Raw genomic sequence first — 17,121 nt, forward strand, 5'->3', positions numbered from 1 at the left:
GTGGGCTAATTCCTCCACAGTTCACTCGATTCTAAACTCGCAGTCGGTGGATTTAGAAGGCATTGGATGTTTATCAGTTTGCTACAGAGGCAGTGTCCACCGTTGTTTTTAACCTTCCTTTTAGAATCCTTCAGGAATAAATGACTTCAGAATTTAGGATTATAGTTCTGTCAAGCTCCTGCTATGTCCTATTCCGCCACTAGAGGGGGATAGCTTTCTTTTTTCCTGACGTCTTTCACATCAGGACCAACTGACTCAGCCCCTCTCCATGAAGAAAAAAAGGGTTGTGACAGGGTAAATGGAGATAAAGTTGATAATGTCTCAAGACATCCAAAACCTCTTGAGCAAATGGATGAATAGGAGGTTGTAAATGATGGTATGTCTGTCCTTTACTCTGTTCTCTGTGCCGGATCAGAGAACACAGTAAGATCTTTCTTGCCTGCTCTTCCCAAGAGGGCCAGACTGATGGTTTGTTGCCACTACCACTCCATAAGAGACTACGGTACTTTGTCTTCAGCTAAAACGATCGCACTGTATAGACAGCTGAGGGTACGTCTGCCGGATCTGACGAGATGTTCTTCAGTCTGGTTTCAACTTGTATCCTTGTGGAATGGTTCTTTCTGTTTCAACGTTACATTCTATGTTCATAGCTAAGGGTCTATTGGCTATTCAAATTCGAAGAAGTGATTATTAGTGTGTAAATCACTACTTGATACAGTTATTAAAATATTTAATTTACTCCTAGAGAAGCTGCACAGCAAATGTCAGCATATGACCTTTCCTCGAGGAACCCAGTTATGATGTTTTAACATGCCGTAGAGCTGTTTCAGCCAGAAACCGTAAACACAGAAAATATAACTAGTAAACAGGATACACATGAAGTGGCTGAATATGGACGTAGCCTGCAGGAGGTTTTTTCCATTGGTTAAATAGAAGTTGATGCTGTGACTTGGTTAAATAAAGCACCGTGCTCTGTAGCCTAACAAAGGTTTATGCTGTGGAACTAGCTTACATAGTTTCCACAGCTTCATGTTCTGTATCTTTCCCCGTCTAAGCAGTGCTGGAACTGTTGATGTTAGCCAAAGGCCTCTTCAGAATGAATGGATGGTTAATGACAAGGCACTCTTCACACAGGGAAAGAGATTAAAGAGAAAGAGGGAGAGAGGAACAGAGAGAGTGGAAAGAGAGAGAGAGAGAGAGAGAGAGAGAGAGAGAGAGAGAGAGAGAGAGAGAGAGAGAGAGAGAGAGAGAGAGAGAGAGAGAGAGAGAGAGAGAGAGAGAGAGAGAGAGACTGACCCTGATGCCCAACTCATGCCTCTCCATAGTCCTCTGTTGTACTGGAAGCTAGCTGCGGCCATTACACAAATATGAAAGTCCGGTACCATAAAAAGGAAAAACATGCATCGCTCCCTCCTGAAACATAACACCCAGCCTGACTTGGCACGTGTTTGAGCTTGGAAAACAGACATCTGAGATCGGACTCTTACTGGAGCAGGCTGATTACGAAATACAGAGCCTTCTTGGCTAATGCCCTACTTGGGATGAGGTGGTCCTGTGTCCAGCTAGCCTGGGGGCCAGTGTATCACAACTCATTCTGGTGGCTGGAACACAGAGCTGCTCCTGTGTACAGTACACGACTGGGAAAAGGGTAACAGTCATCAGACAGAGTATCATCTTGTGCCAATGTATCAATCAGTTGCTATGACCTCCAAGAGGTGTTTATACCTTACAAGGTTCTGTTAACGGTGACACCGCCGAGTGCTTACTCAGCAGATTTGTTGAATGAAGAATTGATGTCGTGTATTTTTAGGTCGACGAGCTCATCGTCTGTTGAATTTAGCAGTCTTGGCTTTTACATCTCATTTGGATTGTCCCCCGCAAATCCCTGAAGTGTTTCATGCTGAACTTGCAACAGCATTTACAGAGCGGTTTATACTTTTTCCCTTCAAAGAGCAGAGTTTGCTGTCTGTACCTAAGCTACGTAGACCCTCTCTCCTGTGAGTGGTCTGGGTCTTATTGGTCTGTATCTCTGACGCATACTCATCTCTCTTCCAATAGGAAAGATCTAGAACAACACAGTGCACCATAGTTCAGGCTCGCAAGTGTTTTAGCCCATTTCTGTACCAATACAGATCTCTCTTTGTTTTCCCTCAATCAACTTGAGGTGACTTGTGTCAGAATCTTGCCTGGTGTGTAAGGACTCTTCTCCAAGTCTAAACTCAGTAACACCTGTCTGAGACCACTGGAAATGCATTCCTTATTTAACTTCTCTCTTTCTTTCTTTTTTTCTCTTTCTTTCCCTCTCTTTTTCCCTCCCTCCTTCCCTTCCCCAGACCAGCCCATACCGAGTTCTCGCTCCTCCTTCGACAACGGTCTGGCTCAGCTGACGGTCCATGATGCTTTGCAGGAGGATGAGGGTCTGTACATGTGTGTGGCGGAGAACAGCCATGGGAGAGCTGTGTGCAGTGCCAGAGTGGCGGTCAGAGGTGAGCCTGACTGAAAGACCTCCTTTACTTGGTGGTCTATTTTTATGTGGCCTGACATACTCACACCGCCACACACACACTGCCAGATGGTAAACATGGGGGTCATATCAAATATTTTATTACACTGGGACCATTTCAATCTTTAACCAAATTGAGAATGTGTCCAAGCCATGAGATAGGAAATGTGCTTATTTTCCCAGAAAACATTTGATTAGGAAGCCCCCTCCCCGATATGTCTCCATTGAGACTGGCGGGCTGTTTGATAAGAAATGTGAGTATTTTGGGGATGATGACGTGGCATTGGGCACAGAGGGAGAGAGGGAGAGGAAAAGACAGAAACATAAAGGAAACATCTGCTCCCTGTCCTGCAGACCAGCATGCATCTGGTGTCAGCGTGGAGGGCTTCATTCATGGCAGAGGTTAGGTTTTTTCCCTGCTCTATGTAGGGGTAAAAATACTATATGAAATACCAACAGTTTCCCACACAATCCTGAGCCAGTGCACAGGCAACAGTCTGAGATTGTAGTATTCAGCTGAGACTGCCCCTGCAGAGGAGATCAAGGGAGGTTGCTAGTTTGATCCTTCTACACAACAGCTGTCCAGTCCAAACATATTGCACTAATTTCCCAGACCTACACAATTCCTTTTCCCAATATGAAGCATCTGGCTTTACGGTTTGGATCTAATCTCATTATGGGAAATTGCATTGTGCCGTGTAGTGCCAAGGGATGCCTTTTGGCTTCAGCTGAACTGTGTAAGACCGTCCAGCTATGCACACAACAAAATGGTCCACCGTGGTGGCTTCCCTGCTGCTTCTCTCTTCTACAGCACGCAGGTGCCACGCAGTCTGCATCATGCTTTATCATTCAAGGGCCTGTTTAAGGTCCTGGTTCTGTCTAACTGTGTAAACTGGTCAGTTACTGGCAGGCAGGGCCAGGGCCGATGGTAGGGTGGGTGGGGAGGAGGGTGCTGATGGAAACATGCTGAAGATATCGTGGATCTCCCTCTGGCATGCTGGATATGTATACAGACTAAGGGTGTGTGTTTATGACAAATCTGTAGCCCCCCCCTCCCTCCCTCCTCCTCCACTTCTGTTGGGTCCCGACGTCCGCAGGGTTCCACTCCCCAGATTTATGGACTGGTGGGGAGGGAGAGGGGCGAGAGAGGGAGGTTGGGGAGTTTGTGAAGGAGGGTTAACTACGTAAAACCAAGCACCATACATGGTGTGCATGAGACGAGGAGAGGAGACCGAAACGGTCATTAGCTCTCTCTCCTCTTCGGGTGAGCTTTCTGCTATAAAGAAAGTATCCGTCTTGAAAATCTGTTTTTACTCGGTTCCCTCCCTTCTCAGGACCTGTTGTCTGTGCATTTGAACATTTTTCAAATATTTAGGAACATCATGTTGGTGGCACTTGCATGTCATCAGCAGTTTGAACTTTTTCCCTTCTGGTCATCGTGGAATTGGTAGTCAAGCAGTTGGATCTCCTGACTCTGGAAGACCTTGGCACACACAGCTCCCCCATCCCCCAGAGTTCCCCCAGGCCTGAGTTAATGAGATTAACTCAGTGTTTACATACTCAGGACATGCACCTCACAAGCTGCCAAGAACATCACACAGTGGGCGTTTGGAATGGTCAGATACACTCTCTGTTTGGTGCTAGAAGCCCATGCTATTAATGATGGGATCCACTCCCCCCAAAGAGGTTCAGATTCACTCCAACACCCCCAAAGGATTGCTGTAAAGTGACAGCTAAGCGAGGGAAGTTTGGGGGAAAAAATCGGTGTTTTTCATTGGGCCCTTATCTAATAAAACGTTATCAAAGATGACAGTGTTGGGGTTTAACTCAAATCAGTAGAATGATAGCACAAAAAGAGTTGTTTGACTTTCCATCCCAGAAGTCTTGTTGTTTGTCTCCCGTTCAGCCAGGAAGCAGTCCCGGAGGAGCGAGCCTGGAGGAGCTCATGACGCCAAGCAGCCCTCCGCTCCAGTGTTCCTCCACGCTCTGAACGACCTCAAGGTCATGGATGGAAGCCAGGTCACCATGACAGTGGAGGTGACAGGTACGGTGCAATGTCCTCCTTTTTCCCCTTCTTCTCTCCCTGGTGTGCATCCTTACACACCATGGAAATGTGGATGCCTATGCTGTACAGTATGGCCAATTATCTGTTTGAGTTGAATAACAGCCTCCCCCTCCCCCCCTCCCCATCGTGAAAATGACGGTGATGATGGTTTTAAGTGGGAGCTGAAGTGTTGTGATGGAGCAGTGCATGTTTGTTTCTCAATACCTTGGTCTGTAGCTCAACAAGTGGAAACCATAAAATGAATTGAGTAAGCAAATACACGGGATAGAAAAACATGGCCTGGACTGTCCAGTGTCACAGTCCTTCCAGCTGATCCTAACCTACTGTATTTCATGGGGGAAACACTGGGCTTTGGTTGGGTTTAGGTTAAGGCTTAGTTGTGTTTACATTGTTTTTTTAAGTAGCAAAACACAATGCGTTTTATGTTGAGGTTTAGCTTCGGTTGTGTTTTGGTTGCATTTCTGTTGTGTTTGCACCGCTGTGTTTTCTTTATTACTGTGGTATTTCCTCTGAGGCCTCTTGAGATAAGATGTTTGGTTTGGTTGTTTCTCTACATCTGCATTTCCTCTCTCTCTCTCTCTCTGGCCCCCATGTGACCTGACAGCCAGGGGTGGTTGGAGGAGCCTCACTATCATCTTGTTTATGAGATGAGCAGAATGGGCCTCCATAGAGCTAAATGAAATGTAACCAAATGCTAATATATTTGTTTTTAGGACACAATGAGCTAAGTAGTGCAGTGCCACAACAGGTATAGATTCAAGGTTTGTCTCAAGGCATGTCTTTCCTTCTCCCTTTAGAGATCCTGCACTATTTGTTTGTAAAATATATATTGTGTACATGTTGTTTGGTGTGTGCTTGTTTTAATCTACCAGGCAACCCTGCTCCTGAGGTGTTGTGGCTCCACAATGGGAAGGAGATACAAGAGTCTGAGGACTTCCACTTCGACAGGAACGGAAACCAGTACAGTCTGTTTATCCAGGAAGTCTTCCCAGAAGACAACGGAAAATACACCTGTGAGGTGTGGAACCAGTATGGAGAGATCCGTACTGAAGCCACGCTCACTGTGCAAGGTACTGGAAGAACGGCAGCGAGGGATTCAAAACTGTCAAACTGTGACCTTCTGTAATAACTGTGTTTGTGTATGCCAGAACCCCAGGACGGAGTCCAGCCCTGGTTCATCACCAAGCCCAAGTCCACCAGCGCTTGTGTGGGCCAGAACATTCTACTGTCCTGCGCCATTGCTGGAGACCCTTTCCCAGAGTTCCAGTGGAGGCGAGGTGGGCAGGAGCTGTCCTCTGGACCGGACTATGAGGTGCTGCAGAAGGAGGACGTAGTGTCTCTGCTCATCAGAAGAGTCAGGGCCCAGCATGCTGGAGACTACCTGATCAGCCTCAGGTAGTTAGAAGTCCCATGGAGCAGGGATTGTTTGTTTGGTCGATTTGCTCATAGATTTTTTTCTGACTAAATTGAACACGACAGCATGACTCCCCAGAAATTCCTAGTACACCTTCTGTTGCAGTACGAGTCAGCAAAATCCCATTGTGACTCTTTCAACCACACCATTAATAGTTCTGTTACAACATTCCTTTTTTTTACATGATTACAATCATGCCTTTTTTTTTATTATATTCAGCTCTGCATCTGCTATAGTGTTTCTAAAGCCAAAATCTAGTTTCATTAGTGTTGTTTTGTGTTTGTTTTGGTGTGCTGTGTTTGGCAGCATGGCATGTGGGTGGTAATACCAGTGGAGTTGTAAAATTCATGTGGAGCATCCAGCCCTGAGCGACCCAAATCCCTTTAACATGATATCTATTCAGAGGGATTTAGTCAACGAATCAGCAGCTAGAACTCCCCCCAACCTTGTTTTCCTGTTGATTGTCTCTTTTCTCCAGGAACAAGGTGGGAGACTGCAGTTGTGTGGCCAGTCTGGTGGTCAGCGAGGGTCCAGGGGTGTCTAGCAGAGAAGACAGAACGTATGTGTCTCAGCCCAGCTAGCCCCACCGGATCAGGGACTATTTCTGACTCTCCTTCCCTCCCTATCCAGACCTCCTGCTCAAAATCTGCTTAATCCCTCAATATAACCAAATAAATTGTTTACAGTACTTCCTCCTCCAGCTGTGCCATTGTTCAGAGTCAGGGGATGGGGGGGTGGGTTGAGGGGGCTGGGGATCTAGGGAGGCTCAGGGTCTGTTCTTGGAGGACTGGGGGGCCCTGTCCAGGGTGTGCTCCCTTATAAGGCTACTATAGTCATCTCTGATGTAACATCATGTTGAGTTGTGGTGCTCCCCTCTCCCTCTCCCTCTCCCTCTCCCTTTCAATTACCCAGAGGTGGGCTGAGCTAGTCAGCCAGTGAGCCGGGGCTTTTAAGCGACCCCTGTGTTTTTTCCCCTTCCGCCCCTGTGTCGAAGCAGCCAGCCCTGTGAGCGCGAGGGAGGAGGAGGAGCAGCAGGGACAGTGCTGAGAGGAGGAGGCAGAGGAGGAGGAGCAGAGACGACCAGCAGCAGAGGTAGCCTCAGCAGCAACAGCAGCAGGACCTCCGCCAGCCAGCCCCAGGACAACCAGGAGCCAGGGGACCCCTTCCCGGAGCCCAGCCCCAGCGAGGAGGAGCCTAGCCCAGCCCGGGGACTGCTCAAGAGGCGCGTGGAGACCAAGGAGCACCGGGAAGAGCAGGTCCGCCAGCGGGAAGCCGAGCAACGCGACTTCCGCAACCTGCTGGGCAGGAGGGTCACCACCAAGAGTGTGTCTGAGGAGGACCTGAAGGAGAACACGGCCGAGCAAATGGACTTCAGGGCTAACCTCAACCGCGCCGGGGTCAAGCCCAAGACGCAGTCGGAAGATGAGAGGAAGGTCAACACCCCTCAACAGGTCGACTTCAGGGCCGTTCTGGGGAAGAAGGCCCCAGGTGCCGTAGCAGGGCCTAAAGCAGGCGCTGCCCCTGCGCCCGAGGGAGACAGCCCCAAGAATGCTGACTTCCGCTCAGTGCTGGCGAACAAGAAGAAGCAGAGCAGCCCGGAGAAGAACGGCGAAGGTCCTCCGGTGGAGAAAAACGTCCCTGCTGCCAGCGAGAAGGAGAAGGAGAAGAATGCGGTCAACTGTGTGGACGGAGGGATTATAGAGAAGAAGAGCAACGGCACTGGAAAGGAGCCGGTGTTCCCACAGAAGCTGAGCGACGTGACTGTGCTGGACGGAGAGCGCCTCCGGCTGCAGTGCCAGGTGACCTCTGACCCCCCGGCCGCGGTTACCTGGACTCTCGACGGCAAGGTCATCAAGCCCTCCAAGTTCATCATCCTCGCCAACGACGGTAATTATATGTCCGCGTGCCTAGATCCGCACTCTCGTTCGAAAGCGTCACTGTGTTTGTCTGAGACTGAGCAGATAAGCTCACAGTTCGTTAACACAGCAGGAGGTGCAGCACCGTCGCACAGAAAGGCACAACACTGAGGATTTTCTTTTGAGTAACGGATTGGTTGGCCATTTGTTCAGGGGTGGCGTGGGATTCTAATATTAGAACACGGAGAAGGTTCTTTTACATGCACAAAGATGTGCGGCCGAGTTTGCTCCCTCACCAAAGAGGCATTTCATCCTGCTAACCTATCACTTTACACAGGGGGAATCAGTATTAGCGTAGCTCAGGGCTTCTGATTAATATTGTGTTCTGTCTGTGTAATTGTTTCCCTGTAGAAACAGTTCCCCTGTCGTGTTTACAGAGGTATTAATAGCCAGGGTCAGAATAGCAGAAGGATTCCCTGCTCCTAGACTCCTGGGGGTCCCGGCCTCTCATCCTCCTCCAGGCCTCCATAATCCTCACGCTGTTATTTCAGGCGGCACGATGTGTTGACGAGCTGTAGGGAGTTCTTACAATGCCACCCTCACTGCTTGTCTCGGAATGCCATGTGTATGTATGTGTGTTTTTGTCTGTCATCCCATCGCTAACTATTAATCCTGAATGTCACCCAGCCCTCTACCTTATTCCAATGGATGACTACCATGTCAATACCATGGACAGTATAACGTCTCTCATGTCTAGTCTGTCTGGGTGAAGACCTCATGGGGCTCTGGGAGAAGCAGCTTTTGGTTATCATAGCATGCGAAGGTACAGTTGATCCCAAAAGCTTGAAGCTCAGGCTGCAGGAGTCACTGGAGGCTGAGACATGACCATGGCTCCCTGGCCCACTGGGTCTTCATGGTGATTTCAGTGTTGTTCAGGCTATCTGATATCAGAATTCGTAATTGTACTGCGTACAATTACATAACATGGCTGAAATTCAAGCTGTTCTTACTCTGACTATCTGTCCCTGTCTTGACTGTACCTGTGTCTCAGTGATGTCTGTCTCCTTCTGTTATGACCTGGTCTCTGACTTTTCTTGTGTCTACTAAATAATGTCATTACTACATTACTTTGTTGACCACCCCTGTGCTGACCACCACTATGTTGAGAGGGCTGACATAGAGACCAATGCTAGGTGTATCTGCCTATCTCTGTGTTGACCATGTGTCTGTGCTGACTGTTTCTGTGGTAATGTTGGGCGTCTCTGTGTTGACCATGTGTCTGTGCTGACTGTTTCTGTCCTGGCTGCCCCTGCAGGCGGACAGTGCTCCCTGACCATTGCCAAGGCCCTGCCTGAAGACGAGGGCCAGTATAAGTGCTGGGCTGAAAACTCTGGCGGGAAAACCGAGTGTTCCTGCATGGTGCTGGTGGACGGTGAGTGGAACCTGGACAGAAAAATCATTCTAGGTGCTCTCATGTTGAAATAAGACAAGACATCATAATATATGTCCGAAACGTCTTGCATACAAACACAAATCCTCTCTGGCTGTCGCAACAGTCTGTGGCTCTGCAGCCCGGCCCCCCTCCCCTCCTTTCCCACCATGCCCTGCTCCCAGGAGCTTCAGTCTGCCTATGCTCTGGAACTTCCTGTAATTACAGAACACCCTTTAGCCTAGAGCTGGGATCGCTGGTCCAGACTCCCCCCGGCTTGCACGTCCTCCCCCTGCACGCACACACACACACACACTCACACACACACACAGACGCACTCATACGTAGATAAAGGTGCGCTCGCAATGCATCGGAAATCACAATGTTTGATATTACCATGTAAACACTTGATTTAAAGTTACCTTTTTAAAGTTGTGATTTGTTCTTTTTATGATAGAACATTGTTGTTACGGTTGTCCTACGAAGTACGAGTTTGTGCGAAGAGATGTGGGCTGTTATTAACAACTGTCCCATATCTATCAGGGAGTCAGATGGCTGAGCGGTTAGGGAATCGGGCTAGTAATCAGAAGGTTGCCGGTTCGATTCCCGGTCGCGATAAATGACATTGTGTCCTTGGGCAAGGCACTTCACCCTACTTGCCTCGGGGGAATGTCCCTCACTTACTGTAGGTTTCTCTGGGTAACAGCGTCTGTTAAATGACTTAATGTTAATCTATGGTCTTTTTATTGCAGATCCTACAGATACAAACTCGACCGCAGCTGACAAGAAAAGCAAGAAGACGACCACCCCTACCTCAGAGAGTGAGTTTCCAAAACATGCGCTTCCTTATTTCCCAAAAAGGAGAGGCGTGGACTGTGTTTCCCATCGCGGCAGCCTGTCCTCACTCCAGCCTCTGTCTCAGCCCCAGCCTTAGCCTGATAACTCACACCCACTTCCAGCCCCAACCCTAGCCTTAAGGCCCAGCTTCAGCCTTCAGACCCAGACCTGGCCTCCACCCCAGTTCATAACTTCAGCCTTAGCCCCTGGCCCAAATTCCCAGCCTCAACCTCCAGCTACAGCTCCCAGCCTCAACCTCCAGCCTCGGCCAGGTCCCTTTATAGCATGTGAACAGAGAGAAAATATTATCCTGACCCTGGACCCACTTACTTTGGCTGCAATCTTTTCTCCATTTGCAGTTGGCTGAAGGAGGCGAAACATACAGACGTAGAAAACATGCACGCACAGAGATTATGATCTGCAGGAATGTATCTTCATAGGTACTTCTCCGTAACCCGAAGTGATGTTCTCCATACACTAGATTTACACTCAAACAAGGAGGACAGCCTGCTATGCCTCTATCTTTATCTTCTAAATCTTAATCTTTGTGAGTGGAAAAGGAAGAATTCAGGAGCTGGGCTGTATCTTATTCAGCCAACCTGCATAGTTTTCAATGGGATTGGGTGTAAAAACCGCTGCTCTCTTTCTTTCTTTTACACACACACAAGCCCGGAATCTGTAAGGTTTGACAGACCTAAGGGAGCAGTGTTTGTCTTGCAGACCGATACTCTCTGGAACTCAACATACAAAGAGAGTGACTTGGGGAAGAGGAGAGGGAGGCGGGGGGTGGGGGGTAAAAAGAGAGAAGGGGGAAGAGAGGGGGGATAAAGAGAGAAAGAGATGAAGGGAGAGAGAGCGGTACGGAAGGAAGAAACAAGAGAGAGAGAGAAGGCTTCTGTGTAGCTGCCCTGCTCGCTCGCCCTCCTCTTCCAAACTTCCATGTAAGGCTTGTGTCTGCCTGCTCCCCAGCCCTCTCGTTCAGCCTCACCACGCACTCACTGACCTCTTTTTCCAATACTCCCAGGTTCTGCTGAAATCGGCCAGCTTCGGGATACGCTTTTGTCCCACTGGAATGTTCCTGATCCAAACAAGGCCTAGAACTGATCTGGTAGAAAGAGACAGAGAGGGAGAAAGAAAGAGAAAGGGGGCGGAGAGAGGGAGAGAAGGAACGAGAGGGCAAGGGAGAGAGAGAGAGAATAAGTAAGAAAGAGGAAGAGAAGAGCCTTTTAAAAAAAAGTAGGATGCCTAGGACCTGACATAAGAGAGCGATTAGCCATGGTTTTTTCTGTCATAAGTTAGATCCTAGGTACGGTTGTGTCTGGTCATCTGGCTGCAGCTAAACATGATAGTGTTCAACTGATGGTTTTCTACTTCCATTGTGTTGTCCCCAGACATATCAATGGTGGTTCAGTGCCTTTCCTCAGAGGCTCGGTCTCCCTCCAGCAATGGAGAGAAGAGCTAAAAGGGTCCTGGACCATGTTAGAAAATGCAGTGATCCTTTACATAGTTCCTGCTGTTTACACTTATGTGCCTTTCAATCCTGATTTATGTCCTTGAGTTATACAAGTAACCTTTGGATGCTATCATACGTTAGATGATCTATCATGATACAGCGCATGTGTGATGTGTGTCATTGATTGTGTGTGTGTCCATGCACGTGTGTGTATATGACTATCGTGCTGTATAGGTCTGTGAATGTGTGGAAAGGCATGGGAAATGCATCAATGGAGTAGCTCTATGAAAACAAGCAGCATTTTCATCCTTAACTGGAAAACTCTAACCCCTGCAAATTTATTTAACTTGCTCTCGGGGGCACTATGTCCAGAACAGAGTCCTGCAGAGCTCACAAGGCACTGTCCTGCCTGGAAGCCCTCCAACCCTCCACCTAATATCCCTCCCATCATAAACACACACACGCTACTCCAACTACTTCTGGCCCCGATTCAGTCTTTTTTTTCCTCCCTCTCTCAATTACATAAGGTGTGCTTGATTTTGCATGCCTTGTTTAATGGAACTAATGGAATAGTTTGAACTCTACCCACTGTTCCCGGACAGCATGCCAGACAAGCTAGATCAAGTGCACCGAAAAGGGAATGAATGCTATCCACTATGATCACACTGCGTGTGTGTGTGTGTGTGTGTGTGTGTGTGTGTGTGTGTGTGTGTGTGTGTGTGTGTGTGTGTGTGTGTGTGTGTGCGTGTGTGCGTGTGTGCGTGTGTGTGTGTGTGTGTGTGTGAGCAATGTGGATGTCGGATGCCTCATATGTCACAGTGCTCTCATCTTTACCTCTGCATCCTCTCCTCTCATCAGGGTTTATCAAGGCTCAGCAGCTGGCCAAGTGAGATGTAATGAGGACTGGTCGGTGTCTAGTGTCAGTCTTGTTTGATTCACCTTGGTGTCGACATGGCAGATCTGGTCCCATGCTTTTGAATGACAGAACTCATCCCTAACACATTCAAACAAGTTCAACATGGCCTGACACATCCAGATGCATGTTGAGTTAGAGATAAACAGTTGGCATGCATTTGAATTCTGTCAACAGCACGTGTGCACATCATGTCTGAGGGCATGTTTTGAGTTATTTTCAGAAGAGGAGGAGACCATGCCAGAGCAGTGACTGGGTTCAACCCTCTTGTGGTTGGAGAATGGGTCATGACCAGAGACGCTGGCTTGAATTTGTTGATGGGGTTACAGTAAACTGTTCAGTTGGCTCTGTTTTCTAGCTTGCTCAGCAGCAGGTCTGTGTCAGTGCTGCTCTCTGATTGGCTGTCTATGGTTTGGAGGGCGTGAATGTTCTCAGTCGTCTTTCCTGTCACGTGACGGTCTGTTTTTGTTTGTGAACGGCACACCGAGGGGCCGCTTGATAACACGTGTTTGGTAGCTGCAGAAGTGAGGAGTAGTGACAGGATGCAACAAGCAGTGAGGGACAGGCTTACACCAACACAGCCACAGAGGTTGTTTGGTATGAACTAGAACATGACCTGCCAGTTTGATGGTTGAAAGTCATGTTTATTCAATGACCTTAACATACATATAGCTGGTTATCTTGTGTTTCTGCCTTAATAGGGCAGAATCCTCTCTTTGACACAAAGCCAGCTTAGTGTGTCTTCAGACCCCAGAGACAGGTTGTGGGGTTGAATCTGTCATTTGGTTTCTTGACTTGTCGTAAAACTACAGGCCATTTACAGACTAATTGTGCAGATTTCATTTTGGAAGTACGTAAAAGCCCTGTGGAAATTGTTGTTTTAATTCAAATGGAAAAAGTTGTTTTGGAAACTTGGTATTAGAGGATAAGCCATTTCCCTCTAGTAAAACCGTCAAACAGACAGTTGGTGCTGGCGGGATCTCTAGTCTGTTTTCTCTTCTAGTTCTTCTATACGCAGACAAATTTACAGGATTGTTTTGTCAGTGAGCCTGTAGAGCAATCAAACTTTTTCCATTAAGTTTTTGAAATGTATTTCAGGACACTGGACACTTCTATGGTTATCCAAAATAGTTTTGTGTTGAAAAAATGTTTTTCTTTCCAGTGAGAGAACAAGGAGGAGGAAGCTCTTCCAGGAAGAGTGAAGGAGAGAGAAAAAGAGAGAGAGTGAGAAAAAATTAATGACCAAGATTAAAACATGTAATTGCGAGGGTTGTTGTATCCCCTCTCCCTGCATTATTTGGTTTTACTGGCTACATTGTTTCTTGACAGCAATCAAATGTAAAATAAATAGTGCCAAGAGCCATTTCCTGGATACTTCTGGGACTATTTTTAGTATTACCAAAAAAGGCAAATACCAAAGGACATCAGCACTGAGGCAACAGACTCTCCCAGGACATTTAGAAGAGAATCCCTCCTCCCACAAGTTCACTTATCACACGCACACAAGCGCGCACACACACACACACATGCTAGTTTATATTGTTTTTACCATATACTATCCAGTCACTGGAAGAATTGTTCATTTGTTTGAAAGAAAATATGGTGGACTCAATGTATACAAGGTATACTATATGATTTGGACTGACTGTGTTTTGCAAACATTGTCCTTCTCTAAAATAATGGACTTCTTGGCCCCAGTCCTGTTTCCCCCTATAGTCTACATTGGTCTGGTGGTGGCCAGGTCAGGTACATGGTCTGCCCCTGTAAAGCCACCAACCTTTGATCAGTCTAATTTGAAAGTGTACAGTACAGTATAGTTTGTGCCTGGTTGTATGAATGTTTAATGATCCCTGTATGTTTTCCACATAAGCTCTGCTCATATGTAATGTGTTGTGTTTCTTGCTGCGGTGTCTTACAGGTGAGGCCAGAATAAAGAAACCTAACACAAAGACACCTCCTAAACAAGGTAAGTGTACAACAGCTGTTTGATTTCTCCACTCAAATATATGCTCATTTTTTTTGGTTCGACAGTTATGAGAAACTGGGGTTATGCTACAGGAAAGCAACCTTTTTTTGTTGTTGCAGATTTTATTAGCAGAAAAGGCAGAATATTTTGTTAGCTGCTAAGTTTAGAACACCCCCATCTTAACGGTGCAGGTGTGAAGAGGATGTAAGAGACTGGTCTCTGGACAGTGTGGATTTGCTGTGACAGCCATAAGGTTTCTGGTGTGTAGACTTGCCCTGGCAGGAGTGTGTTTTTACAGTGACAGTCATTGTAGAGTGTGTCTGGGGTTAAGACAGTCCTTGCTCTGGGTGTGGGTTTGTTGTGGTGGTGGTGATGTAGGTCTGGGCCTGCCTGTTATAGAAGTGAGAGATCCCCTCTACCTGTGTCAACCAAGCTCACTTTGGACTTCTAAGCAGTGGAGCCCTGTCGGTGTCAGACAGAGCTGCAGCTGTTTCACTTGTGCTCTGTCCCACTGTGTGGAGCTTTACCGTGTTCGCAAGCAATGAAATAAAGAGTGTTGGTGAGAGTGCGTGTGTGTGTGTGCATATTTGTGTGTGTGTGTGTGGAAATTCCGGGGCCTTGCCAAACCAACTCAGCCACAGATTAATGGTGCAGGGCATGGATTAAATAGCGGTTAGTGTGGTAGGTATAGGGATGTTCCATGTGACTTCATGTTGAGACTGGTAATGTCAACCTGAGGTGTTGGGGACGTTGGTAAAATGTCTCCATAAATGGCTAAAAGCTCGGTTTGACATAAGGTAAACAGTTTGTAGATTGAAAGTTTTGTACTTTTATAATCTTTTTCACAGATAAAGAAAACTACCTAGAACATAGTTCTGTCAAATGTGTTTTTTTTTTAATGTTACATCCTTTGTTGTTGCTCCAGGCTTGCCCCCTCAGATTACCCAGTTCCCTGATGATATGAAGATCCTGGCTGGGGAGAAGGTGGATCTGCTCTGCAAGTTTGGAGGAGCCCCACCCATCAACTGTACCTGGCTCAAGTTCAGGAAACCAGTAAGATAACCCATCCATCACATCGCACTTACACCACCATGTCTCCGTCTCTCTCACCTCGACCTGTGTGCTCCTCAGATCCAGGAGGGGACAGGCGACATCACCATTGAGACTACTGAGTCCAGCAGTAAGCTGACCATAGCGGACAGCCAGCAGGAGCACTGTGGCTGCTACACTATCGAGCTGCGGAACAGCTACGGACTCAGACAGGCCGCGCTCAACCTCACCATCGTCGGTACGTCTCACATCCCCAGGGGAGACGGGGACAAGAGTGGACGAGAGATGAGTACTAGGCTTGGGGGGGGGGGGGGGACAGTCCCAGCCCCAGTTCAGTCCGAATCCCTGCCCCAGCTCTCCAGCCCATTCTCAAGCACAACCACAGCCCCTGATCCAGCTCCAGCCCCTGATCCTGCCCCAGCTCCAGCTGGAGAGCCAAACACTAACAGGCCTGTGTAGCGGGGTCTCACATGGCCTTTTAAGGCTGTGCTTCTTTCCCCACCGGCTGCTTTAATACAAGGTCCGGTGCCTGGCCTGTCAGAGTGGAGAGGTTCCAGCCTGACTCAGGGAAACATACACACACACACGCACACACACACACACACACACACACACACACGCACACACAGCTGCAGGAGAGTTATAGAGCTGCCGCTCCACATAAACGGCCGAGTTTATAAAGCCAGTGTTTACATGCCCAGAGACTGTTAACAGCATGCCCAGAGGTGACTAGGGGCTGCTTGGAGACCTGGTGAAACGTCACACTCTGCTGGGATGCTTGTTCCAATGCATTACCTACTTGTTGGTTCTCTGACCTTTTGACTAGAGCAAGGCAGGCTATGGCTTTGACATGGCATTGCTAGACTTCACATGTCCCACTTGTTTCAGTTGAGTGTGAACAGCCTCCGGCCCCACCCCCCCACACACCCACACCCACAGGCAGACACCCCACCCCCCCTGGTTTTCAACCAGCTGGTGGGGCTTGTTGTGCTGAGCTGTGCGGCTTGGCTTCTGTGGCGTTTTACGAGAGGCCGGCGTGGATTAGCTGAGCCTCTCTGGGTTACAGATTTGTGAGTTACAGCGTGGCTCGCTTGGCCCCAGGCAAGGCCAGGGGAATCAACTGTACCTTCACTCCCTCCCAAGGCCTGCCAAAGACCGTCTTAACACCACGGCAAAGAAGTACAACAGTAGATGCACACTCATTCCCTGAAGTCTCTCTCAAAGCACTCAGGGATGAGTCACTCAATCAAGTTCCTTCCAGGAGTGTGCGGCCTGGGTAAGGCAGCCTGAACTGGGGCCCTGGTGCTTTTAGTGACATTTATTGTGGCCCTAATGGAACAGCATGTTTTATGAGAAGCTCATTTGGACATCAGTGACTTTCAGCTGAGGTTTTTCAAGTGTAGCATTAGAGTCTACCGTAAGTCAGAGAGGCGGGGCCAGCCAGGTCAGTCAGAGCAGTGTGGGTGAAACCTCCCTTGATCCTACCCACAGCTGAGCCACTCACACAGGCTGTAGTAGGAACCCACCACGCTGACATTTGTGAATGGTGGGCTTGTGTGTCCTATCTGGAAAATGTTAGGGGTTTGAATCCCACTCATCTCAGGTGGCTAATCTTAGTCCCAGCCAATGAGAGGG

The 17,121-nt window shown here is 48.1% G+C and overlaps 1 protein-coding gene across 2 annotated transcripts in view; it reads left to right on the forward strand.

Moving 5' to 3' along the window:
• The window catches only part of mylka (myosin, light chain kinase a), a 36,126-nt gene that overhangs the window by 14,858 nt on the left and 4,147 nt on the right, over window positions 1–17,121 (forward strand). For both annotated transcript variants that reach the window (XM_047046348.1, XM_047046350.1), the window contains 11 exons: window positions 2,334–2,486; window positions 4,410–4,547; window positions 5,441–5,638; window positions 5,717–5,963; window positions 6,461–6,541; window positions 6,980–7,869; window positions 9,154–9,270; window positions 10,020–10,088; window positions 14,389–14,436; window positions 15,362–15,489; window positions 15,568–15,724. In XM_047046348.1, the coding sequence (XP_046902304.1) occupies window positions 2,334–2,486; window positions 4,410–4,547; window positions 5,441–5,638; window positions 5,717–5,963; window positions 6,461–6,541; window positions 6,980–7,869; window positions 9,154–9,270; window positions 10,020–10,088; window positions 14,389–14,436; window positions 15,362–15,489; window positions 15,568–15,724 (2,226 nt within the window). The remainder of the gene's footprint in view (window positions 1–2,333; window positions 2,487–4,409; window positions 4,548–5,440; window positions 5,639–5,716; window positions 5,964–6,460; window positions 6,542–6,979; window positions 7,870–9,153; window positions 9,271–10,019; window positions 10,089–14,388; window positions 14,437–15,361; window positions 15,490–15,567; window positions 15,725–17,121) is intronic.

The sequence above is a fragment of the Hypomesus transpacificus genome, chromosome 23 (assembly GCF_021917145.1).
Source record: "Hypomesus transpacificus isolate Combined female chromosome 23, fHypTra1, whole genome shotgun sequence".
Classification (NCBI taxonomy): Eukaryota; Metazoa; Chordata; class Actinopteri; order Osmeriformes; family Osmeridae; genus Hypomesus; species Hypomesus transpacificus.